Here is a 26,494-nt window from a genome sequence, read left to right as displayed (position 1 = left end):
AAATATTTACGAGATGCCGCCAGGTAAAGAAGAACTATTTCGATTCAGTCACCTGAGGTTAATGCAAGTATGAAAGAACCTGTCCCACTTGAAGACAGCGATATACTAATAAATTGGTTGTCAACTTATTTAGTGAAACAGCGCTAAAATATTTTTTTTTTGAAAACACGCATCTCGTAAGATTTTGGTGCCGATAATAAATGGGAATATGATCATAGGAATAGCAGCGATTGCTTGCAGTAAGCAAACATTGCGACGAAAAATGGACTATATAATTGTTGACAAAAGCAACTTTCGACGAGGTCATTATGGGACATAATTTAAGATCCCTATTCCATAGGTAGCACTTGTCCATTTTATCTTGTATTTTAATGTCAGCAAGACGGTAACGTCAGACAAACGCAACTAACGCCCAGTCAGAGAAACTGCAGGATAGCAGCTTCCGCTGTTGACAAGTCATCGCCACTCCCCGCACATACCGGCAAACAGGTGGTTGAGTCATGTAGGCAATGCTGAAATCCGATTGCCTGGTAGTGGACGCTTGAACACCCTGTCTGATTGTCACCCAACAAAAGTAGCCAGGGTAGAGCAAATGGATCCGAAGTGGATAATGGATACTTAAGAATAGAACCCCAGTGGAGGAGTGGGAACTTCCGCAGTAGCCGCTCAAGCAGTAAAGAGTATATGAATGATTGGTTGACCCAACAAATCTAGCGCGATTAGCATTGCTCCTAAACATAACATGAAACGGCTACATTCGCTTTCTTTCTTTCCTCAAATTGTTACGGTAAGCCGTCTCTAGAAATCATTTAAGAGTAAAAAGTAGATCGAAAGCTGCCATCACTGCCAGTGGTGCGCCACCGCCTCTCTGTGTTACATAAAAGTTACTAATTGTAATCAGGCTTGTAGCCTTCAGCCGACCTGATCAGGAGCATAATGTTTTGTCATTTCTGACCGAATAGCTTCGCTGCTACTAAAAACTTGTTTTTCTTTCAGCTAGGTACTTTCAGAAAGCAAAAATTTGCACGCGAAAGCTCTAAAATGCTGATTTCCGCTACTTGTCTCCTGTTCCTCGGACGGGACCCCACATACCAGCATGGCGGTTGTTCACAACTCGGCCGCTAGAGGGCGCCACACACACAAAATGGAATCATTGTAACGGGAAGCTAATGCTAGATTTCTGCGAGCGACACGATCTAGTTATAGTAAATAGAGAAACAAAATGTGAAGGCCAAATCACGTGGGAATTCCGCAACAGGCAGACGACCATTGACTATTGTCTAATGTTGCAGGAAATTTATAGCAAGGTCACAAAAATGGAAATAGACGAAGAAGGGGAGTGTAGTCTGGGAAGTGATCATAAACGTATTAGTTTGCAGATGGGGCCCTTGATGAAAAGAGAAATGGAACTTAGACAAAACGTAAACGCAAAATTAAACGACGATCAAATAGCGCAGATAGCAGCAGACATAGAGGAAGCAATAGAGAAAAGCCCCATGGAAGACTGGGATTATGAACAGGTAGAACTACTCATAAGGAGTAAAATTAAGGAGGTTAAAGCAGCAAACCGCTGGAATGGAAAGAGGAAGCCATGGAGCTGGTGGAATAAGGAAATCAGGGAAGCTATTGAACAACGACGGGCTGCTTCAAGGGAACACCGAATGGCAAAGAAAGCACAGGCTTCTCAGGAGGAAATCGACCAAAAATGGGAATCGTATCGACAAAAGAAACTTCAAGTGCAGGCCCTCGTCCAAAGTAAAATAAGACAGTCCACCGATCGCTGGATGACTGATATACACGATGCCTCTAGAGGCGGAGCAAGACAATTCTGGAACCATATAAGCTGGCTAGGGAAGAAGAATCAAAGAAAGCAAGATCGGATTCAAGATAACGAGGGAAATTGTTTAAAGGGAGGTAACGCAGTGAACTACATTACATCAGTTATAGCTGAGTCATTTAAGAACGACGATAGGGTAATCTCCGCAAATCAGGAAGCAACACAAGGTAGCAGAATACAAAGCACCTTAGAACTGGCCAATCTAAACTGGAAAAAGGCAGAAAAAAATATTCCTAAAAACACATCTACAGGAATAGATGGAATTCCGATCAAGCTGATTAATGAACTCGGTCCAAAAAGTAAGGAAACGTTGTTAAAAGCTTTGGAAACAGTCATAGCGAATAAGCAAATTCCGGACAGCTGGCGGCAGAGTAAAATGAATTTGATTTATAAAGGGAAAAGAGAAAGGATGCACATAAAATCCTACAGGCCGATTACCATAACATCTGTAATGTACAGGTTAGCCATGCAGGCGGTGAAATTAAAGGTGCAAGCATGGGTTGAAAGTAACAAGATACTCGGAGAACTTCAGAACGGCTTTAGAAATGGTAGGCGCTTAGATGATTGCCTGTTCGTGCTTACCCAATGCATCGAAATATCTAGAGTGGAAAATAGACCTTTGTATTTGGCCTTCCTGGACATAAACGGGGCGTACGACAACGTAAGCAGGGAACTCCTGTGGAACATATTAAAAGAAGAAGGTAGCGGTTATGAGATAATAGAGTTCCTACAGGAAATATACCGGGATAACAAAGTAGAAATTACGTGGGAAGGGATAAGAAGTACGGAGGATGTCAAAGTATGCAAAGGATTAAGACAAGGCTGTCCTCTATCACCGGTGCTGTTCATGCTTTATATGATAAACCTGGAAAGGAGGATACAAGACAGTAACCTAGGTTTTAACCTGTCATACAGATTAGGTGGAAAGGCGGTAGAGCAGCGCCTCCCCGGTTTGATGTATGCAGACGATATTGTGCTGCTAGCTGAGAGTCTGGAAGAATTGCAAACTCTAGTTAAGTATTGCGGAGACGAAGGGGACGCTCTAGGCTTCAGTTTCAGCGCAGTTAAGTCGGGTCTGATGATTTTCAATGGCTCAACTGATCAGGGTCTTAAAATTCAAGGCCTTGAAATACCTAGAGTAGCAGAATATAAATATTTGGGGGTATGGATAAACGAAGGATTGACATACATTGGAAAGCATGAGCAATCACTTAAGGCCAAAGGGCGAAGGAATGCCGGGATAATGAAGCATAAGGCATTGTGGGGATACAATAGGTATGAGGTATTGAGGGGTATTTGGAAAGGAATTATGGTGCCCGGACTTACTTTCGGAAATGCGGTTTTGTGCCTAAAATCAGAGGTACAGTCGACATTAGGAACAAATCAGAGATCCGTTGGACGATTAGCACTAGGTGCCCACGGCAAAACTACAAATGAGGCGGTACAGGGAGATATGGGCTGGGCATCTTTCGAAGTACGGGAAGCTCAGAGTAAAATATTATATGAGGAACGCCTGAGGAAATTGGACAGGAACAGATGGGCAGCTAAGGTATTTAAATACCTGTACCTAAAAAGCGTTGACTCACAATGGAGGAAAAGAACTAGGAAACTAACTAGTAAGTATGTTAGTAACAAGGACGGAGAAATAAAGAGTATTAAGCAACAGGTGAAAAACACAGAAGGTAAAAAATGGATAAATTCGATGGAAAAAAAACAGTGTGGAATTATACCGAAAGTGGAAAATGCAGATCAGGAAGGAAGATTTCTTTGATAACTCAAGAGGCAGTGCCCTACTTTTTGAAGCTAGATCAGGGTGCCTTAGAACACGCAACTACAAAAAGAAGTTTAACAATGGAGATGACGCATGTGCTGTATGTGGAAACTCCAGTGAAACAATTGACCATATTATACTCGAATGCAATGGTATCCATCCGGAAGTTGATGCAGGCACAATCACTGTTCCTGAAGCTCTGGGGTTTAGAGATAACAGTGGCCGGGTGAATAAACTGGCGGTGGAAACTAGCAAAAAACGGCTGGAAGATTGGTGGCTTAAAAGCAGAGAAGGGACATAATGTTAGTAATGTAGGAGCAAAATTTAATAAATAGAATGATGGTTTAGTTAACAATTTTAAATCAATAATTAAGATATATGGAGAAAAATGAGCATGATAGCTACTGCTACCACCCCGTTTCAAAGGGGACGCTCCTATATTCCATCCATCCATCCATCCATCCGGCAGCGCCCATGGTAAAACGGTCTATAACTTGAAATCTAAGTCAACTGTTGTCTCGTTTGCCGAAGATATTTGCCGAGCTTTTTTTGCCCAACGAGTTTTTTTTTTTGTTGTTGTGCCCATCTCAAGATATTGCCAGAAAAGGAAATAGGAGGGTGTTCATTTTAGATTTTCAAATCTAGCCCCCCCCTCCTCCTCACTTTGGGCATCATGATCATGATAAAAATAAGGGTGCTTAGAATCGAGTAAATATAATTATTTTAATGCTATTAATATCTCTGCACTTGTGCACATTCAGTGAAAATGTCAGTGAGATCACTTTTAAAGAGCATATCAAAACAAATCCTGAAGCTTTCTTGTGATTGATAAAAGGATGATTGAGGGCCCATTTATTATGCATTTGACGATGCTATACTATGCAAAAGGTGATCGATGTGGAGATAAGTATGACTTTCTTTCTGTGTGGCACAGTTGCTGAACATATCTGTTTCATTAATAAAAAGACTAGCACATATAACAGACATAGGAAAAGACAGGACGAGCGCTAAACATCAACTGAGGATTTACTGATGAAAAAGGTACATAAAAGCACTTCAGTGGCACAAGCGCACACTAGTCAAAACCAACAATCAAAAACTAGTAAAAATATGGCAAACTGTTTTTTATGTACACTTCTTTTCCGGACAAGGTGATTGAAGGCACACTGACACACTTATCGCCTTCCCTGCTAATCCGATATGCCTCATATATCACACGCCTAACCTTGTGCCTCCCCTACCAAGCTCACGTGGCATAAAACGCCGGCACGCACCCACAATGCTTACAATAATTGGCCAGATGGCCTCTCCCCGCCAATGATTCCACCAGCAAACAGTGCTCTCACAATTGATCATTAAGGCAGCGACCACTGTCCCACGTAGCATCTACCGCAGGAGAGAGGTATGCGGTAAACAATGCCGGCAATGCAGGATACAAACTTTCGCTCATGTTTTATGGCGCAGACCGGCTTCTTGTCCTCATTAATGGCTTTGCACATGCGCACCAGCTTTTTGGGGGCGGTGAACAAAACTTCCACACCACTCTTCTCTCCAACCTTTTTTGGCCGGCGCGATAGCTGATGAACGTAAGGAATGGCTGTACGCTTCAGCTTTTTGCATCCTTTGTCGCCTGCCATGACAAGGTGACCACCTGCCCTGACTTCTTTCAGGGGGCATTCCGCCACAGCCGTCACTGTATCTTCAGGAAAACCGGCCTTCTGCAACCTGTGTACTTGCATCTGTAAACTGCCCTCATTTTTATGCTGACACGACCTTTCAAGAGCACCACGCAGGCAACTTTTTGCAGGGCTCCGTTTAACCAATTTGGAATGGGCCGAATTATACGCCAAAATTTCCTTTTTTGTGCGTGGCTGGTACGACGAGCAGATGCCTGCGTTGCCTGCGTGGTGCTCTTGAAAGGTGATGTCAGCATAAAATTGAAGGCAGTTTAGACGCAAGTGCACGAGTTGCAGAAGGCCAGTTTTCCTGAGGATACAGTGAAGGCTGTGGCTTAATGCCCCCTGAAAGAAGTCGGGACAGGTGGTCACCTTGTCATGGCAGGCGACAAAGGATGTAAAAAGTTAAAGCGTACAGCCATTCCTTGCGTTCATCAGCTATCGCACCTGCTGAAAAAGGTTGGAGAGAAGTGTGGTGTGGACGTTTTGTTCACCGCCCCCGAAAAGCTGGTGCGCATGTGCAAAGCCATTAATGAGGACAGGAAGCCGGTCTGCGCCATAAAACACGAGCGAAAGTTTGTATCCTGCATTACCGGCATTGTTTACCGCATATCTCTCTCTTGCGGTAGATGCTACGTTGAACAGCCTGGTCGCTGCCTTTATGATCAATTGCGAGAGAACTGTTCGCTGGTGTATTCATTGGCTGGGGGAAGGCCATCTGGCCAATCATTGTAAGCGTTGCGGGTGCGTGCTGGCATTTGATGCCATGTGTGCTTGGTAGGGGAGGCACAAGGTTAGGCATCTGATATGTGAGGCATATCAGATTTGCAGGGGAGGCGATAAGTGTGTCAGTGCACCTTCAATCACCTTGTCCGGAAAAGGAAAAGTGTACCTAAAGAACAGTTTGCCATATTTTGATTAGTTGATTGTTGGTTTTGACTAGTGTGCACATGTGCCACCAAAGTGCTTTTATGTACCTTTTTTTGTCAGTAAATCTTTAGTTGATGTTTAGCGCTCGTCCTGTCTTCTCCTATGTCTGTGTCTGTGTTATATGCGCTAGTCCTTTCATTAATGATGACACACCAACTAGCCTAGCTTTCTGCCTTGACTCCGTATTATCTGCTCCCTTTATTCTAGTATTTGTTCCATATGCAGCATGCTGGTGTGCTCGCCAGATCGCGAGTGTTTATTTGGTGGTTATGCTTGCCATAAGGGGTGCATCAGAAATAACCATTTTGTTTTGAGGCACGCAAAAACCTTACACAAGATGGCTTCTTGTAGAGGAGGTGTGGCGCAATATTCGAGGCCATAAAACACCTGTACTCCTTCTTGGTGATTCTCCTAGAAAGTGTGAAACAAAGCTTTTTTTTTTACGTTTTTCTTTTTTTTCCTACAAGAACCTTGAAAATATGTTTAGGGTTATCCTGCTCGTGCCATTGCTTTAGAAGTGCTCATGGATTCTCCTTGTTGTGGGTTCTCTTTTAGTTTACATCTAAACAGCTTATTCTTCCATTCCCTTGGTCATCCTGGGGTGCTTGCTTTCGCGAGGCGAAAGAAGTTGTACCTCCACAGCACTTCCACAGGAGTAGGCATTTCTGTCCTTAAAGGGCAACTGCATCACCTTTTGAGAATGGTGCAATATTCAAGGATTCAAACTTAAATGGGCTGTTGGTAATTGATGCAAGGTTTTCTTTTTTTTCAATAGCATCCAAACTGCAGTTCATACGCAGTTCAAACTGATGACGTAATTGTTGACTGAAACTCAAGCTTCTCCTCACAGCCCTGAACTGCGGAGAAGCTGGGCGATGATATCGCAGACAGTAATAGAGAGATTTAGCATAGCACAATCTGCAATCCCTCACTGTGACTCACTACCGTGCAACATGCTGATTGGTCTCGACGCAGCAGCTCTGTGTGCAAACTTCCATCGTGTGGCATCTAGCATCGCCAGCGCTATCTGGGCATGCACAGTGGAATGCGCAGTAACATATCACGGTAACATATCGCGGATCATGCTATGCTGAACCCCTCTAATATAATTTCCATTGCTTTTGTCCACACCCTATGGTGCGTTATAGGATGTTGCCAAACAACGCTTCTAGAGCCTTGCTTTTGATAGCACTGTTTTTGTTTATGAAATGTTTCTATGTGGGAAATGTGCCAGTACCCTTGATGGCGTCGTCATGGGTCCCTCACTGCCGCTGTGGGGTGTGGGGAAGCCTAAAAGCTATCGCTGTTTTAATTACTGATTGCGCCATTATTTTAAATGCTAGTGCCAAAATATTTCGCATGCGTAAACTACAAGCTCTGAACATTTTACCCATCAAAACTCATTGAACTGGGAAACCAGTGCAGTTTCCCTTTAAATGTGATTTCTTACAATCTGCAAAAAGGTTTTTTAGGTGTCCCTGCATTTGAGGTCTCCAGTCAACATTCTAAGTTTGTTTTTAATTCGTTTTCACTCATTGCATTTTACAGGTGGATTGTCTTGCAGCGTGTGTTCTTCATTATGGGTCTTTTGTACTTTATGCGAAGTATTACGATGTTTGTCACTCAAGTCCCTGTTGCAAGTACAACATACTACTGTTCCCCTAAAGTAAGTCCTGCTACATTTTCTAATAATCTGCTGCCAAATAAAGGGTAGATAAGTTTGTACTGCATCAGGGAGAGTAGCCGGGCCAGTTGGTACATGATCACTTAAGAAAAACAGTGCACTTTCGACAGGACATAGGGAGTAAGATAACACACAGCGCTGTGTGTTGTCTTACTCCGTGTCCTGTCGAAAGTGCGCTGTTTTACTTAAGCGATAAGTTTCACTTGATTGATCCATGGCTGTACAAGATTATTAGTAAACATTTCTCTTTAACAATATTTATTCTTTCTTCATGGTAGCTATCTTATACAACCTGTAATAAATTGGGAGGCTGTCATGTTGCATGCTTAAACCTGTCTGACACCTATGGTAAATGGGCACCGAGTACTACAACACAAACTTTTCTTCTCGGTGAAAATCGGTTGCTTGGCCAGTAGTATGTGGCATATTTATTATAAGGGAGTAATTGCTTATAACGTCCACCCAAGTAGCCATTTGGCTGCACTTGAGTGGATGTCGTAAGTTATTACTCCCTCATTACAAATCTACTCCACTTTGAGGGATTCCCCTAAATATTCGACTAACAGCATATTTATTACTGAAAAAAGTGCACTTTGAAATTTTTCCACCGCTGTGTTCAAACTCGTGATGTCTACGCAGAAAACAAGGGTTTGATCACTGTTGTGAAGTGAACCTAGCCTCTGAGATCCACATCTAAAAGAAACTGTTGACACACTGCGGTTCACTTGTGAAGTAGGCTGCGGATATTTCATTTTATGCCTTTTATGGCTTGTAAAAAGTCCTTTTCAGACGAGGTAGTGTCTTTATTTCTAGGATGCGGTAATCTATTGATAGTAACGAATTTCATTTGGCCCTCATTGCCTCTGTAAGTGGAATAGACTAACCCGCCTTTCATTGTAAGTAGATCCTACAGTTAAGATTTTGCTTTTGCTTGGTGACTGCTCCTGAGCGTTGACCAGGAAATGTTTTTGTTATTGTCATTTAGCTCCAGTATGGTGGTTTGCACTGGCTACCTCTGGCATTTTTGCAATTTCTTGTGTGAAGGATCGTGCAGTATTATGTCATATTTTTTTTTTCTTCTTGTTCCACTTTCTCTTCCCCAGGCTAATAGCACAAATCCGCTGCTAATAATGAAACGAGTTGCCCAGCTGCTGAGTGGATTTGGACTGTCTATCAATGGGCAGCACACATTCTGTGGAGACTACATCTACAGTGGACACACAGTCATTTTAACTCTTGCTTACCTTGTTGTCAGGGAATGTAAGTAAACCATGTCAATCATCTACCCTTAAAGTAACAAAGGTGCACAGAATATATTCGTGTTTTGTACATGTGTGTGTCTGCTGCAAACCCTTCTACCATATTTCATATACATTATCCTTTATTCTATAAATGGTAGAAAGCTACATGGATTGAGAACAAGCTTTAGTAAAATCATAGAGAAAATCAAGAGGAGGAAATAAACCCAAATGGAAACCTATGATATGGAAAATGTATGTCTACTGGCTTATTGGTGTAAATGAGTGCATACTAAGGGAAAGAGAACATAGAATGTAGAAGTGAAAGTATCGGTAAATACCTTTGTACCTCATTCAGCTGTTACCTGTTTTGAAATCAGGCAGTTTGGATCATACCATTTTTTCTTCCACATTTAAAAAAATACATACAAGCAAGCTTTTACTATAATTTATGCCTATCTTTAAATAGCTGTTAACATTACATGACCTTGAGTTTGTAAGGTTTTCGTTTGAAATTGCAGTACGGTCAAATCCTGTTGCAGCAAAAGCTCATTAATTCACCCCTAGCATTTTGGAAATCCGGATAATGCGGACTGCAGGCGTAGTCTTGGCCTAAGTCTATGGTACCGGATGCCCACTAATACTGGTACCATGGGTCTCATGGTTAATTCTGATCAGGCTAGCAAGATTTTATCAAAATAGACCAATTCAAACCTTAATTTCATGTTCTAGAGCTTCCAGCACACCTATGAGTGTTCAAGTAAATATTTCCTCTGACACACTACATTTGGGCTGTGAATGGTTAGTAAATGGGTAATGCTTTGAATCTGCCTTTTACCATGTTAAAATATCATGCAATATTTTGGCAAATTTAAAGTCATTATAACATCAGTTCTGAAGCATTATTCTGTTTAAATGGACTGGCATTGTGAGCCTCACTCAGACTTAAATCTCCCTGAGACCTGTCATTGGAACTGCACTGTGATTGGCTAAAGCAGTGAAAGTGGTTTTGTGAGCAGAGTTCTGGTGAAATGTGACTGAAATTATTTGCACTCACTTTCCTGTTGGCAGAAATCTTGGAACTGTGCTGCAATCACTTTTTCTTTTCAAGCTAGAAGTACAGCACTTGGAAATATATACAGTAAAAGCTCATTAATTCGACATCGACAGGACCGTGAAAAACTGTCGAATTATCCGACTGCTGAATATCGAATTAAAAAAAAAAAATACGAAATGAGCCCCTGGATGACATACCTTTATTTGGTAAAGAAGTTATCACCATCTGTATTTTTGGGCGAATTTGACCGGTGATAGTAGCGCTAATCGCTGCCAGATGCTCCGTGGCATGCGCACTATCGGTAATCTGTTCGCAGAATTCTTCCAGAACGGACAGCGCTTCTGCAGCTTCTTTAACCGTGCGCATCATCTTCTGATGAATCATCGTTGCCGGTCCTTTTAACTTCCTGAATTATCTCGTCCTCAGTCAGCTGTCCGGCGACTGGGGCGCCACCATCGATGGTGATGTAATCAGCAAGCCGCACAGAAGAAGGCAAGACACTGTCAAAACAGCTGTCGTCCTCTGCGTTTGCGTCAGCCGTCTCACATGGCAGTGTGTCTGCACGGCAGTCCGGTGATACAAACCCGCTATGCCTAAAACAGTTAGCGATCACTTCTGGAGGCGTCTTGGTCCATTCATGAGCCAGAATGTTTATAGCGCTGAGGAGCGTAAGCTCGTATTTCTTCCCCGCTTCCATACACAGAAGCATGCGCTGCAAGACGTGCTTTCTGTACAGTAAAAGCTCCTTAATTCGGACTTCTAGGGACCGTAAGATATGTCCGAATTATGGAGAGAACAAAAGAAAAAAAAAAACATGCACGATTTTATCTCAACATACCTTTATTACTTAAAGTAATCACGGATGCTTGTCTGCTTTCCCGCAGAAACCCGCGCGGATACTATTTTCCTCAGTCCTTCCAGGTGCTCAGCAGCGCGCATGCCATCTGCAGTGCTCCAACAAAATTCCTCTAACACAACGAGGGCCTCTGCTGCTTCCTTCACAGTGTGAGGGGGCCGAGGCTGCTCCTCTCGTAGCCCCTATTCCTCCTCCGAATCTTCGTCGTGCAGTACGTCCCGGACAATTTCTTCCTCAGTTAGAGAGCCGGCTGTAGCAACACCGTCATCAATGCTGATGTAATCGGCGAGTATCACCGCATCCGGCAGCACACCTCCGAAATCCGGGCAGTCATCTGCATTGTCGTCTGGCGACACTTCTGCCACTGTGTTATTGCAGGGCTCAGGCAAAACGAAGCCACTGTGTCGAAAACAGCTAGCGATGACGTGCGCAGGCGTGTTCTTCCAAATGTAGGCAAGAATGTTGACCGCGCTCAGAAGATCCACGTTGTACTGCTTACCGACTTCATTGCACAGTAGCATGCGTTCCAGCACTCGCCTGCGGTATTTAGTCTTCACATACTGAATTATACCTTGGTCCATCGGTTGGAGGGCCGATGTAGTGTTGGGCGGCAAAAAAACAACTTCAATGTTGTTCAGTCCGGTGGCACTGTTATGTGCACTACAGTTGTCAAGGACAATTAACACCTTGCGGTTCTTCGCGGAAAACTGACGGTCTAACTTTTGTATCCAGCCGCGAAAAATTTCTGATGTCATCCAGGCCTTTTTATTAGCCCGGTACTCCACCGGTAGAGCAGGCACGTTCTTAAAGCACCGTGGCTTTTGTGCCTTTCCAATGACGACAAGCGGCAAGCGCTCTGTCCCTGTCATGTTTGCGGCTAAAAGAACGGTGACTCGTTCTTTACTCCTTTTTCCTCCGATGCAGAGATCTCCTTTCATTGTCACAGTCTTGTCAGGCAATGCTTTAAAGAAAAGTGCTGTTTCATCAGCATTAAAAATGTCATTTGGATCATATGCTGCGATACGTTCCAGCAGCTGAGCGTTCTTCCAGTTGTTGGCAACATCTTCGTTGACGGCACCTCTTTCGCCGCACACAGTCTTGAAAACGAGACCATGTCTGTCTCTAAAGCGCGCACACCACCCTTCTGACGCTTTGAATCCACCGATATGCATCATCAGTGCAAACCTCTCGGCCTGCACCATGATGAGGGTCCACTCAATGGGAGGTTTGCATCACGCGAGTTGACTACCCACCAAAGCAAGGCTTCTTCCAACTCCGGATGAGCTGCTGTTCGCAGACACTTTCTTGACGCTTGGAACTTCTCGCTTTCGAACGCCTGAAGAATCTGTTCTTCATTTTTTACATATGTGCTTAAAGTACTCCTTTTAACGTCATATTTTTTCATTGCTTCTTGTCGGGAGAGCCCATTCTTAAGGGCCCGCAAAATTTCCACTTTGGTAGCCAAGTCCTTGGCCTCGTAGCTCTTTGGCCGTTTCGCCGGTGTTGCCATCGGAGGCGAGTGCGGTGATGCCAGTGCACAACAGAGAAGCAATGAGCCGCACTAAAGCGAGCAGTCTTCAATACAACAGCGTAGCGCACCGACTGCAGCAAAACGACAAAATGGCACCGCCAGTAACGTCGACTCATGAAAAAACAAGAAAAAGCGCCCATCCAGCCACAAGTTGAGCCAAGTTGATGAATTGATGTCCATAGCAATGCTGCTTTTGGGTATCGCTATTGCGCCGCGTTCGTCTTATTTTCATTTTCGAGCCTCGGTAGCTGCCCGAAGTTGTCCGAATTATCCGTTGTGCGGTCAAATTCGTCCAAATTAACGAGAGTTTCGTCCCATAAACTCCTATACATAATTCTGGGGACCAGTCGCGAAGGTCGAATTATCCGATTTTCCAAATTAATGGGAGTCGAATTAGCGAGCTTTTACATTTGCATTTCACGATCTGAATTATTCCCTGATCCATGGGTTATAGGGCTGAGGCTGTATTAGGTGGGAGAAACACCAGCTTGATCCATTCAAGACCCGACACCTTGCTGTGAGCACTGCAATTATCTACAACCATGAGGACCTTGCGCTTCTCCATTCCAAAGCGCCGGTCAAGCTGATGCAGCCACGTCTGAAAAATGCTGGATGTCATCCAAGCCTTCCTGTTAGCGTGATAATTAACAGGAAGGTCCCTCGTGTTTTTAAAGCATCTAGGCTTCTGCGCCTTTCCAATCACTAAGAGCGGCAACCGCTCTGTTCCCGTCATGTTAGCGGCAAGTAGAATAGTTACTTTCCTTGCTGCGTTTTCCTGCTGTGCACGGGTCACCTTTGAAAGTTATCGTCTTGTCCGGGAGAGCATTAAAGAACAGTGCTGTTTCGTCAGTGTTGAATATGTTTTTCGCGTCATACGCAGCCAGATGTTCAAACAGGTCGTTAGTCCGCCACTCCTCGATTGCTTCTTCGCTCGCGGCAGCTCTTTCGCCACAGTCATTCTTGAACGTGAGATTGTGCCGGCTTTTAAAACGAGCGAGCCAACCTTCGGAGGCTTTAAAATCTTCGACATTCATTCTTGCGGCGAATCTTTCAGCCTGTGCACAAATTAGTGACCCATTCACAGGGAGATAGGCCCCTCGTGCGTTTGTGATCCAACGCAGTATGGCTTCTTCGAGCTCTGGGTGGGCCGCCGTCCGCAGTCTTTTCCTTTCAGCATTGAAGCTTTCACTGTCGAACGCCTCCAAGATTCTCTTTTCATTTTTGACATACGTGGCCAAGGTTGTCCTCTTCACTCCATACTTGTTCATCACGTTTTGGCGTGAAACGCCGTCCTTGATCGCCTTCACTATTTGCACTTTTGTGGCCAGGTCGTTCGCTTCATACTTCGGCCGCTTTGCTGGTGTCGCCATCGCAGCAGCACTCAGCGTCAAGATGCGCAGGCAAAGCATTCTATGCACACATGCAGCACAGTAAACACGTAGGCGAAGCGTGACCGTAGATGCAAAAAGCACGTGGCGACGACACACGCTGAGGCGAAACTCGACGACTCCACTGCGCGAAGGTAGGGCTAGGAAAGAACGAACTTCCGGCTGACCTCGCTCCCCTCGCATCATTCTGCTGATGGCGATGACAGTGCGGATGGCGTAACCTGGCTTTTTTTTGTCAGCTTCACATTAGCGCCGCTCTTGGCCGTGTCTTTTTTTTTTTTTTTTTACGCCTTCCGCAGTGAAATGCGAAATGGCGGGCTACGGGGCTATGGAGCTATGTCGAATTAACTTACGCACGCCAAAATTTGGTCGAATAATGAGAGTTTTGTCCTATAGACTCCTATGTATAATTGAAGGGACCTCGTGTGCACGTCGAATTGACCGATTTGCCGAATTAACGGGGGTCGAATTAACGAGCTTTCACTGTATTGCCATTCATCAGAAAAAGGTGCTCAAAGGCAGCTTTATGGTTTATTCTGACTGGAACGCTAACGACTATGTTGCTACAGTTCATTAATCATTAATTTAATACAGTCAGATGGACACAAAAATGTACCAAGAGTAATGTACCTCAAAGGTACAATTGAATGTCTATCTTGGGGAAGTCCTGAAGAACACCGTGTAAGAGTTGCGCCAAATGTATCTTGGCAGCGGGTCGCATGTTGCTCTTTTATTGGCTAGTCCAGTAATGCTGCATTGCAACTGCATTCCATATCTGCTTCCATTGGCTCAGCTTTTTGGTGCGGGCTTCCAGGGATCAAAGTCTCTATGCAGGCCTGGGTCTCGACAGTGCAAGGCAAAATGAACAATGACCAAGGGAAGCCTGAGTGTATTGGCCTGCATTTGGACAAAAGATTTTTTTTTTTTTTTGTCTGGCCATTTCAAAAGTCCTTTTGTCGACATGTTGGCTACGGTATGGAGGCTACCCCTTGGTTCTTGTTTGCATTGTTTTGTGTTGTCGAAAGTTCCATCTTCCCGCCTTCTTTTTACAAAGTCCTAGGCCTCGCCAGTTATTATACAGATTGGTAACAGGATAATTTGCTAACTGCGAATGCTTGCTGCTTTACCAGTTATACAAATCCTGGAATGTGCCATTTGTGTCAAATTGCTACAGCTGCTTTCAGTAGAAAAAAAAAATGCTAATCCTCTTTTCCTTGGTTTGCTGCAGATTCTCCCCAGCGTTGTAAATACTTGCACTTGGTCTACCTGGTCCTGAGTGCAGTGGGGATACTCATGGTGCTACTGTCACGCGGCCACTACACTGTTGATGTGGTGATTGGCTACTATGTCACCAGCAGGGTGTTCTGGATCTACCACACCCTCGCAAACAACATGTCTCTCAAGGTATGCAGGCCTCTGCTGATATCCCCATATCAGGTTATAGTGGTGGCGTGGAGCTGGTGGGGACAAGAAAGGACATAAGTTCCTGTCGCGTCCCCTCGCTGGGCTCTGTAGTGGGTGGCTGGCACAACTACAACAAAACAATTCTTTAATGGCTTCCCTTTCTTTAACAAATGGTCACCCTCTAATAAAAAAAGGGCGGATGGATCTATGCAACCATAGTCGGGTATAACTTTAGAAGGCAGCGGCATTTGCCCCTCAAAGGCGGATGCTGGCGGATGCACACAAGCCTCCGCCAATAGGCGCGCACTTCAGGTGACTCCATGAGCCGGACGGCTGGTGACCCCGCCGACGGAGAACATGCCTAACATGGCCGCCCTTGCTTCGAACTGGGCTGAGTCGCGTCAGCTGTGTGCGTCTTCCTTCATCAGAGTGAATTCGAATTGTTTGTGGGCGTCTGTCATGCGGGAAATATTGCGAGCTTACGATGCACAATTCGTGCCACGTGCATTTGTTCTGAGCCATGAGCCGACAAAAAAAGATTACAGCGAACATCGGTGACGCTGCGCTGCGCTTCGTCGGAAACAGCATCCCGCGGCGACACACCACTACAAACAAACATTGTGCGTGTTTATTCTATGCTGTTTTGTTTTGCTCCTAAGTGAAGTTACGACGAGGAGAGTTTGCTAAAGTCTGATGCCTACTGTGAGCAGCAGGTTTGTTTGTGTACTGTGCCCCTGCGTTTCTCGTCGGACGTAGTGAAGTGATAGAGCAAAACCACTATCGGGATAAATGAGAAAAGCGTGCGCGGATGAAACCAACCTACGAGTTCCTCAACTGAAAAAATTTGCGAAAGCAACCTCCAGCGCAGATTCGTTGCTGCCAGCTCAGCGCGCAAACGATCGATCATTGGCAGCAGTATGATAAGATAGCAGAGTGTCTAGCAGGGCGTCGTTCGAGTGTTGTGTAGTACCGTCGATTGCTTTCCACCAGTGCTAACAATCAGTGAGTAACGCGCTGCTGGAGCGAATGTCATTGGATTATTAACGGTCAGGCCTGTGGGAGCAGTGTTTGTTCCCTTGATGTCAGCTTCTGTACTAATATAAAATTGACTCATACACTGGTGCCCTTACAAGGGAGCTTGGCATGAATTCGCGTCGCTGTGTGGCTTAAAATTATTCGCTCACTGCACGCGCCAGCTGTAGAATGCCTGCTGTGACACAATCGCGCATATAATGTGCTGCCTGTGCTCGACTTGCTTTCCTACAACACAGCTTTGCGCTGCTTTTCGATTGTCATGATATGTTGCTACAAAAAATTCTGTGATAGGGAAGGCAGCAGAGCCAATGTGTACATTAAAAAAGTACGACAAAGTAGACACAGCTACTTGTGAACTGACTCCTATACCTCTACTCGCGTCTGCGTTAAATATATGTGCGTTTTCTTTCGTTTTTGTGTATATTTATTTTCCCCTTTTTTTTGCATTTTAGATCTTAGTTTTCGTGTTCGCGTCTGCACATGTGTGTGCATATGCGAGTGCCTCCGTGCGTGTATGAGTTTATTTCTGTTTCTGTCCTTTTATTTTGGCATTTGTTCTTGTAAGCATGCTGCAGCCACGTCTTCCTTTAAAGTTTTATTAACTCATCTCATTCAAAGCACCAAATCCTATGAATAGCAGGCCTGGCCTCTTCGATGTCATTAAATCCTTTCTCTCTCATCTACCTTGCCTCCTCAGTCTGCCATCTTGCTGTGTTTTCTCCTACTATTCTGACCTTGATTCTTGTGTTGTTGCCGTAATTTGATTAACCAACTTGAACTAAAGAAAGTTCTATCAGCTGTGACAACAAAACATTGACAGATACAAAATGTTAAAAGCATCACATGGCTGGCACAGTAACTTCTTCTCTTACCCCTGTTAATGTGTTTATGCATCAGTGTTTACGGCAGCTTGCCAGAAGTGCACATGAAAGGGTGCCATATTGTGAAACAGCACCTTGCTATGTTGTTGCATTCAGTCTTAAAGGGGTCATGCAATGCCTAAAATGAGGTAAAGCAAATTGGTCAAGAGATAGGTACTCCCTCACAAGTCAATTCACTGCAAGAATTTTTCAGCTAGACCGGAGGTATCGGCGATTAAAAATGTCACTCCTCCTCTCTCCCCTCAACTCAACACTTGGAGACACCAGAAAAAAAACAAAAACAGCTCAGGGAACTCCGCCCCGTTAGCCCCGCCCACGAAGCGCCACCAGGTGACGCTCGGTTGTCAAACTTCCGGTTGCCGCGCCAGACGCATTCACATTCTCCTTTCCCATCCCGCCTGCGTTTGCATAGCTTTCAACCTTGTCTGCTGTCTTCCTTGGCCGCCGGTTTCTTCAGTTTCTTGACCTCTCGGAATTGTGTACGACAGCAGCCGAACGACTCGGGTCGTTCGCAAGCATATATCTGCAGGTGGGCAGGGTGCTGTCCACACATATCGGCAGCCGCCGCGAAGGAGCACTTTCCTTCATATCCCTGTCCCATTCAGCACAAATTAGCCTGCACTCCTGCCGAGCACGGCTTTCTAAAAGACCGCTTTCTCTCGTGCTGCCGTGGTCAGTCTCCGGTGTCAATAGCTTTGGTACCGTCTTCTGCAATTTGACCAGCGGCGGCCGGTGACCCCTCGCGGAGTTGATGCAATAGCATCGACTCTGCATGGATGCTGGCAGACGATCAAGCGTGCGAGTTGCCTGCGTGCAAGCATGTCATTTTTAGCCAGTAGCCGTAATAATAAATCGAGCCGCATAATAAATTGACTTTATAAGGCATGTCCGAAAAATTGGGGGTCCGAAAAATCAGTCGTCGACTGTATAAAAACGGTCACAACATAGGACAGCAGCCAACTGATTTTTCGGGCTCCAATTATTCAGACTTGTGCGACATTTCGAACTTCATTCAGAAACTGTCACGCACCCCATAGGAAGGTGTACATTTTCACGAACAATACTTTAGGCTCTATTGTGTCCAAATTTGGCACCAGCAATACTGTAGTGATCGCTTTTTGGCTGAAGGCTCGTTTTTTCTGCATGACAGACGCGAGCAGGTATATTTGTCGCAACCAACCTTTTTTTACGCGGCCATGAAAGCTAGGTAAAGAAAAGTCATTCGGACAGACTAGCTTGACTCTGTTCATCGTTGCCATTTGAAGAGCAGAGGTTGGGGAGGGGAAGTAGGTGCATTCATGGAGGTTCTCATTTTACTCGATTATTAAGTGTTGGCTCTTACTGCTCACATTTGCCGGTTTCTCATCAGTTTATTTGTCGCTTTCAGGTTCAAGATAGCGGCCAAGTCATGTGATCATAGCTGCAGCATTGCAAATAATTTCTTAGCTAGTCAAATCTCGTTACTACAAACACCACATTAACAAATTTTTCAAATTAACGAACGTTTTGAAAATCTCCAACTGATTTTCAATGTTTTAGTGTAATAATATTTCAAAATTACAAATTTCAATATAACATATATTTCAAAATGATGTAATTTTTTTATTTTTTATTTTATCAAGAAACATGAGTATTACGAATCCGCCTAAATTTAACGCCACAGCTCCGCGTGAAACAGAAACCACCATTTTAGTGTGCATGCTATGGGTCATATCTATTATTGTCACCATATCTCTTGCCAACACCTAGCGCCACCACAAAGCTGTGATTTTATATGTAGTAGCCAGCAGGCCTAGCTACGTTCATTTTTTCTGTGTTGTGTGTCAATTGCTGGCTGGTCATTCGTGCCATTTGCACATGCAGGCAGGAATTTTTGTTGCGGATAATCTTGTTGCAAAGTTCATGTGAGATCCGATGATTAATGCAGCCATTGATGGCACCAAGAAAAAGCTAAACCAGTTTTTGCTGTAAGAAACAGTAGCCATATTGCAAGAAATAGATGCAGAGAAAAGGCAAATCCACCTCTGCAGAGAGCTTGGCATTGCCTCATCGACCGTCGCGATCATTTTGAAAGACCGCGACAAGATTGTCAAACTTCACTGAACACTGAATAAAGTCCGCATTTTCATTGCTCGGTGCAACAACGCACACAATGACGTGTTGTGCAAAGTGGAAGGTGTGGAGAGTTTTAATTGGTGGTGTGTGCTACACACGTCAGAAGAAAATGATTTCTTCAAATAAAGCGGATTCAAAGTTGGTGCAGAATTTTCATTTAGCTTTTGCTTGTCTGAAGACGTGTCTACTGCCAAGGTATGTCATTTTCATACCTAGTTTTGACCACAGGCTTATAACTGCAAGTTTTTCATTTCAGTGACATTTCAAAATAAACGTTTAGGTGGTCCCTTACGATTCGACCACCCATAAAGTGGGAATTCACTACCTGGTCCCCCTGCTGTTGCTGCATTACCTACTATACTATCGACCGGCCTTATATACTCCACTTGGGAATGGGCGTGTGTGTGTGTTGCCACTTGCAATCCCAATTATGGCAAAATTGATTCATCCATTTGAGATGCAGGTTTCTGAGTGGTGTCAAATGAATTGGCACCATATGGTGCACAGAACTGCTTTTCAATCTGAATTCTAACGTGCAAGGGATTCATATAGACAGCCTTTGGTTTTCGAAACCGGATGGGGTGCGACACTTCGGGGGGCCGTGGCGGCAAACCAGTTGTCGTAGAGACGTGCGAGTGGTACCAAACAAACCCTTGTTTTGTGATGTACACATTGGTACTGGTATTGAGGACTTGGGAATAAATTTTGTAAAACTTGAGCTAATGTGCTTAATCGTACGCCTGTGGCAGTTGAGCTCTTTCTTCCTGCAAATTCCATTGCATGGTCTTCGCTAGCATCGTTAATCATGAAAACTGAATGTTATTGCTTTGCATGGTGCATGCATTCGTTCGCTGCATGAGCATGACTTGCAGCTGCGTCACAGTATGTCGTGAAGTGGCATGGACATGACGAAAGCATAACTGGCCGAGATATTCTAACTAGAAGGTTATAGTGGTTACAGCTTAGCACAATTCATTTCTGCGGGGCACCACTGCGCATGCGGTGATGGCTCTGAATGAGTTGCATGCTTCCTGGCGCACATGCCGCTTCGGCACCGATCAGCGCAGGCATGCACACTGGCGGCCATACCCGTCGTATCGGATCATGCTAGCGTGGGCACACGGTCAGAGCGTGGAAGCAGATCACACTATGCTATAATGACTATAACTCCCTATTACAGTAAAAGCTCGTTAATCCGGATCTCAAGGGACCGGAAAAAATGAGTTAACCGAATTCCGGATTATCGAATGGACCATGAAAATAACAAGAAAAATGTACGGCGCATAAACATACCTTTATTGCATGAAAAACTGCGTTATTTTTGTTTGCCTAGTCGCCGGAATTTGCATGAGAACGATTTTCTTCAACCCCATCAGGTGGTGGTGCGCACGCTCACTGTCGCGACACTCTACACAAAATTCCTCTAGTACAGCGAGGGCCTCTGCGGCCTCCTGCACGGTGCGACGTCGCGATGGCGGGTCGCGATTGTCTTCATCGAAATGATTTTCGTCCCCGTCGAGCACTTCCGATAATATGTCATCGTCAGTCAGCAGGCCAGCAACGGCAGCATCATCGTCTATTGCTACGTAGTCGGCAAGCTGGACACCACTTGGTAGGAGAAATTCAAAGCGCCTGTCATCCACCTCTTCGTTGTCCATATTTTCAGTGGGCTCCGGGGTACCCTCTGCAGTCACCTCTGCAGGAACGTCACAGTCATCAGGGCGGACAAACCCGCTGTGCCTGAAGGAGTTGGCTATGACCTCGGCCAGCGTGTTGTTCCAAACTTGCACTAAAATATGAATTGCACTGAGGAGGTTTAGGTCATATTCTTGCCCTGCCTCCTTGCACAACAGCATCCGTTCTAGCACATGCTTCCTGTATCTGCATTTTACGTGCTGAATTATGCCCTGATCCAGCGGTTGCAGTGCAGCCGTCGTGTTCGGAGGAAGGAATACGAGCTCGATGCACTCCAGCCCTGTCACTCGGGTGTGCGCGCTGCAGTTGTCCACTACAAGTAAAACCTTGTGCTTGTTAGCGGAGAAGCGACGGTCGAGCTGCCGCAGCCAAGCTTGAAAAATATCCGAGGTCATCCAGGCTTTTCTATTGGCTCGATACTCCACAGGCAAACGGGGAATGTTGGGTTCTTTGCCTTCCCGATGACAAGTAGTGGCAGGCGCTCCATGCCCGACATATTTGAAGCGAGAAGCACAGTGACCCTTTCCTTGCTCCTCTTCCCTCCAACGCACGGGTCACCCTTAAAGGTGATTGTTTTGTCCGGCAAGGCTTTGAAAAACAGTGCCGTTTCGTCGGCACTGAAGACGTCGGCAGGTTCATAACGAGCCAGGTACTGGAGAAGCTCGGTTGTCTTCCAGTCAGCAATGCAGCGTTCACCTACCGCTGCCTTCTCCCCACACACGTTTCTAAAGACTAATCCGTGCCTTTCTTTGAAGCGGGCGAACCATCCTTCAGACGCACTAAAAGATTCTATGTTCATTTTCTGTGCGTACCTGTCAGCTTGCTGACAGATCAGCGGGCCACTCAAAGGAAGCTGTCCATCACGCATATCTGTAATCCACCGTAGCAGTGCTTCTTCCAGTTTCGGATGCGCAGCCGTCCTTAGCCTTTTTCTCTTCCCGGTGAATTTGCCGCTGTCAAACGCTTCAAAAATTTTTTCTTTGTTTTTCACGTAGTCGCTTAGCATGCTTCTCTTGAGGCCATACTTTTTCATTACCTCTTGCCGAGAAATGCCTTCGTTCAGCTCCTTCAATATCTTTACTTTTCTTTCTAAATCATTTGCTGGCTGCTGTGGTCGTTTCGCTGGGGTGGCGGTCGCCATCACTATGAAGAACAACGGCGATGGCACAACGCACAAGCACAGTCGACGAACACAACGTACACCCACAACACAAAGAATGAAGCAGCGCTACAGGGGCACTGTAGCATAAGCGTAGCACTGTCACACGTGGCGTTGAACAGCAGAACAAACCGTCCCGTCGTCCTTGCAGCTTTCAGTAGATGCTGGATGGTCCCAGCGGCCCAAAGCCCCAAACCCATGCATCTGGTGGTGGCTGGCGCCACCTAGCCACTGCTCGCTCATTCACTATCATCATCGTCATTCTCGAGCTCCTCATGCAGCTTTCGTTCGGTTTCGGTTTCTTCAACTCTCCTGCAGTCTCCTGCCACGCCGTCGGTTACGGCAAGGAGTGTGTGCCTCCGAACCGCCGAGTATCGCGCTGCTTACTGGAAGTTGCGATAGCTTTCGGGAGTTGTCCGAGTTAACCGGTGCGCGGCTAAATTCCTCCGAGCTAACGAGCATTTCACACCATTGAACTATACACAGTTTTGCCGGGACCGCGCCGCGAGTCCGAGTTAACCGGATTTCCGAGTTAACGAGATCTGGATAAACGAGGTTTTACTGTATTGACATATAAATGAAACATCAGGGGCGGCAAAGGTCGTGATTTGTAAAGCTGATTTTTTGCAGAAAAGTGATTTTTTTTTCATGTTCACGGATTTTTCAGACCGTTTGATTGTTCAGACCATTTTCTGGGTCCCATTGAGTCTGAACAAATGGTCAGCGACTGTAACACAATATTCTGGTGGGCACTAAGTCACATAGGCTTCAACAGCAATGAGAGCAGACAAGTGTGCTGATCGAGCTCGCTGTAAAACTATTGAGAATATAAGCATGCCTCGTAAAGACTGCATGAAGGTAATGCAAAATAAACAAAAATTAATGGCAGTGTATGTAGAATAACCAAGAAAATAAGTCATGCCTCATAAAGTCCACAGGAGAAGGAAAATCGAACACACGTCAGCAGCGTTTTATAGAAGTGATAGTATGCCACCTTCATATTGAGCATGCACATCTTACACACAATTTTTTACCAATGAAACATAAACCCACACCTGTGAAGAATGCAGAGAGATTTGAACAGTCAACCACATTCTAATTGGATACCCAAAACCGAACTCTATAAATAGAGCATTTTAGTATTGTTTACTGTTGTGCCATACCATTCCACCCTGGCTTACTTTTAGGAGAAAGAGCAATCATAGACCAAACATGGGTTTTTAGTTTCCCAAAAGACGGAAAGTTTGTGACCAAACTAGGTTTTTAATGCATCCATTTTCTTGTTTGCAAGAAAGACTTAAACTTTGCTCTTGGAGCATGATAGCCTTCGTTGCTTATGTGCCATAAAACACAACACACTCAACACAGCCTCTGCTGATGTGTTAAAAAACATGATTAGCCTTGCAATGTATAGAATGTACTTCACAGTTAAGCGGATGTACTCGCATCGGTCGCCGCAATCTGAATGTGAGATTTGACACACTACCACTTATCAGCTAAACAAGAAGCATATGTAGCTTATTAGTGCAACCCTATCAATAGCACGTTATTGAGTGCCAGTTGCAGAAAGGGCTGCATAGATAGGGCTGAAATGGTCATGCCATACCCATAGATTTGCCCCTGAAACAATAAAGAATGGGATGTTTTGCTTGTCAAAGGAACGGGTGATATTTCTTTTATAAACAATACAGTCGACGACCGATTTTCTGGAAACCCAATTTTTCGGACATGCTTGATTATTCGGACTTTTTGCCAGCCCCAGGATATGCCTTATAAAGTCAATGTATTACGCGGCTCAAAATTTCGGGCACTCTAGGGAGGGCTATTCGATTTTTCGGACATTTCAAGTGTCAGCCGGGCCAACTGCCACACATTTTGAGCGGTGTCGCCGCCATCTTGTTTGTTTACTTTTTCCATCTATAACCTCGAAACCGGTGCCAGCCGTGTGTGCCGCTCCTCTGCTAAGCTGACACTGGATCGAGGCTATATTATTCGCCTAGCAGCTTCCGCTTCCGGAACAACGTCGCTGCTGGATTGCTTCCTTTTTTTTTTTTCTTTTAGCTTGATCACTTCGACTGTCTGTTCCTCTGTGTGTTTGCAGTGCCTTTCACGTGCGTTGCTGAGCATAGCGAGTAGGCCTAGCCATGATCGTCCTGCGTTCTGTCGCTACCGGGGCGCTACTGTGGCTGGCATTTAATTGTATCGGCTTCGGTTCTGAAGCTGTTCCAGATTTAAGGAGCTTTTTTTTTTCTTTTTTGCGTGCAACGCGGCAGTGAGAAGGCACTTGACGGAGTCGGTGTTGTGATCCAGTGGTTCGTAATGGAGAAGCAATCATCGATGTTGTCGTCGGCCTCGAAGGTACCCATGAAGCGAGGCAAGTACCTCACCATGTCGATGGCGAAGAAAGCGGCTATTGTGGAGCTCGCGGAAGGTGGCCAATCACAGGCAGACGTCGCGAAAGAGTTCCAGATTTCGAGACAAACCATTTTGGACTACATGAAGAACAAGCAGAAGATTTCGGAAGCAGCGGAGAAGTCGACTGGGTGTCATCAGAAGAATGTAAGCAAAGGCACCTACCCAAAGCTCGAGGAGGCCCTCATCCTATGGCTCAAGTCAACAGTGGCGAGCAAGGTTCCTGTCTCCTGTGGCCTCCTCAAACAAAAGCTGAGACGATGGCACTTCAAATGAACATTGAAGGTTTTTAAGGTGAGCGACTGCTGGCTACGAAATTTCAAGAAGCATTTCGACCCCAGTTTTAAAAAACTGTGCAGCGAAAGTGTAGCTGTTGATTTGAGTGTTGTCGCAGACTACCGCTCTGAGAAGCTGCAGTCGCTCTTACAAGAGTACTCGCCGAACGACACGTTCAACTACGACGAGACCGGACTTTTTTTTTATGCTTATGCCGGAGTAGACCCTTGCCTTTGCTGGTGACCTCGGCCATGGTAGAAAACACAGTAAGGAGCGGGTTACAGTTTTGGTCGTTAGCAACATGTCGGGGACAGAAAAACTGCCGATGGTCTTCATCGGCAAGTCGAAAGCCCCAAGGTGCTTCAAAGGTGTAAAGACCCTGCCTGTCTTGTATGAGGCTAACAAGAAGGCGTGGATAACGCAGCAGCTTTTTGAAAGCTATGTGTGAAAACTGGACCGTAAGTTTGACCAAGAAGGCTGCTGAGCTTTGTTGTTTGTTGACAACTGCACTGCACACGGGCACATTCACAACTTGAAGGCTGTGCGCGTCGAGTTTTTGCCACCGAACACGACAAGTGTCCTGCAGCCGATGGACCAAGGTGTGATCCAAAACCTCAAGGTGAACTATCGGTCACGCTTGCTCTCGTGTGTGGTGGTGTGTCTCGACAGTGGGAAAACCTACTGTGTCGATTTGCTTGGAGCACTTAGTATGTTCTCCGATGCGTGGAAGTCAGTGGCACCCTCAACGCTGCGCAATTGCTTCCACCACGCGGGATTTGTGCTGAAAGACGAGTCAGCTACTTTGGATGAGGAGAGCGTCGTCGAGCAGCTGTCTGGCAGTGAGCAGCTCGTTGACGACCTTCGCGCTGTGGGTGTCGAAATTCCATCGACCGTCTCGTTTTCAGAGTTCGCAGACGTGGACCACGAGTTAGAACTGTGCGCTGGGCTCACAGATGCCGAAATTATTCGTCAAGTGCTTGAAGAGTCGGAGAGCGACGACGATGGCGATTCACCTACAGCAGCGCAGCCAACGCAAGCTGAGCTGATGCAAGCGGACGCAACCCTTTCGTTGGCTTACGCAACATTACGACTTTTGCCGAAATTCAGGCAGACCTGTTATCACGGAAGCGGAGTGGGGTGCAGAAAAGCATTCACGACTTTTTCCTGCCTCAAGGTCAATAAATTGAGCTTTTTTGGTGCACATTTGGTTTTTCGGACATTTTCGCGGTCCGTTGAGAGTCCGAAAAATCGGTCGCCGACTTATTTATTACTTTTGTTATTTGTGACTGATGAACTCAACAATTTGCTTGCATTGCAACATTCTATTGTCTTGCACCTGTCGTGTAAATTTGGGCAAAAGGCGAATTCACCCCGGTTGATCCCAGGCATATAAAATTCGGATATATCATTTATATTGCTTATATTGAACAGTGAAAATATCTCCTTGAAAGATCTCATGGAAAAGTATGTTTTACTGAACCCATTTATAGAACTTCCGTTCAGTGGAGCATTTGTCATATCAAATGGTGTGCCACCGCACTGCAAGTTG

General features: G+C 45.2%; 1 protein-coding gene across 8 annotated transcripts in view; it reads left to right on the top strand.

The window, feature by feature from the left end:
- Nucleotides 1–26,494, top strand: part of LOC146182829 (phosphatidylcholine:ceramide cholinephosphotransferase 2-like) — a 240,412-nt gene that overhangs the window by 186,511 nt on the left and 27,407 nt on the right. For all 8 annotated transcript variants that reach the window (XM_084608946.1, XM_084608944.1, XM_084608942.1 and 5 more), the window contains 3 exons: nt 7,763–7,880; nt 9,002–9,158; nt 15,197–15,372. In XM_084608946.1, coding sequence (XP_084465072.1) covers nt 7,763–7,880; nt 9,002–9,158; nt 15,197–15,372 — 451 coding nt within the window. The remainder of the gene's footprint in view (nt 1–7,762; nt 7,881–9,001; nt 9,159–15,196; nt 15,373–26,494) is intronic.

Source organism: Amblyomma maculatum, chromosome 7 (genome assembly GCF_055883805.1).
Source record: "Amblyomma maculatum isolate TAMU_Amacu chromosome 7, ASM5588380v1, whole genome shotgun sequence".
In the NCBI taxonomy this organism is placed as follows: Eukaryota; Metazoa; Arthropoda; class Arachnida; order Ixodida; family Ixodidae; genus Amblyomma; species Amblyomma maculatum.
Note: the sequence above shows the minus strand (reverse complement) of the source record. Positions and strands in the feature narration are given on the sequence as shown.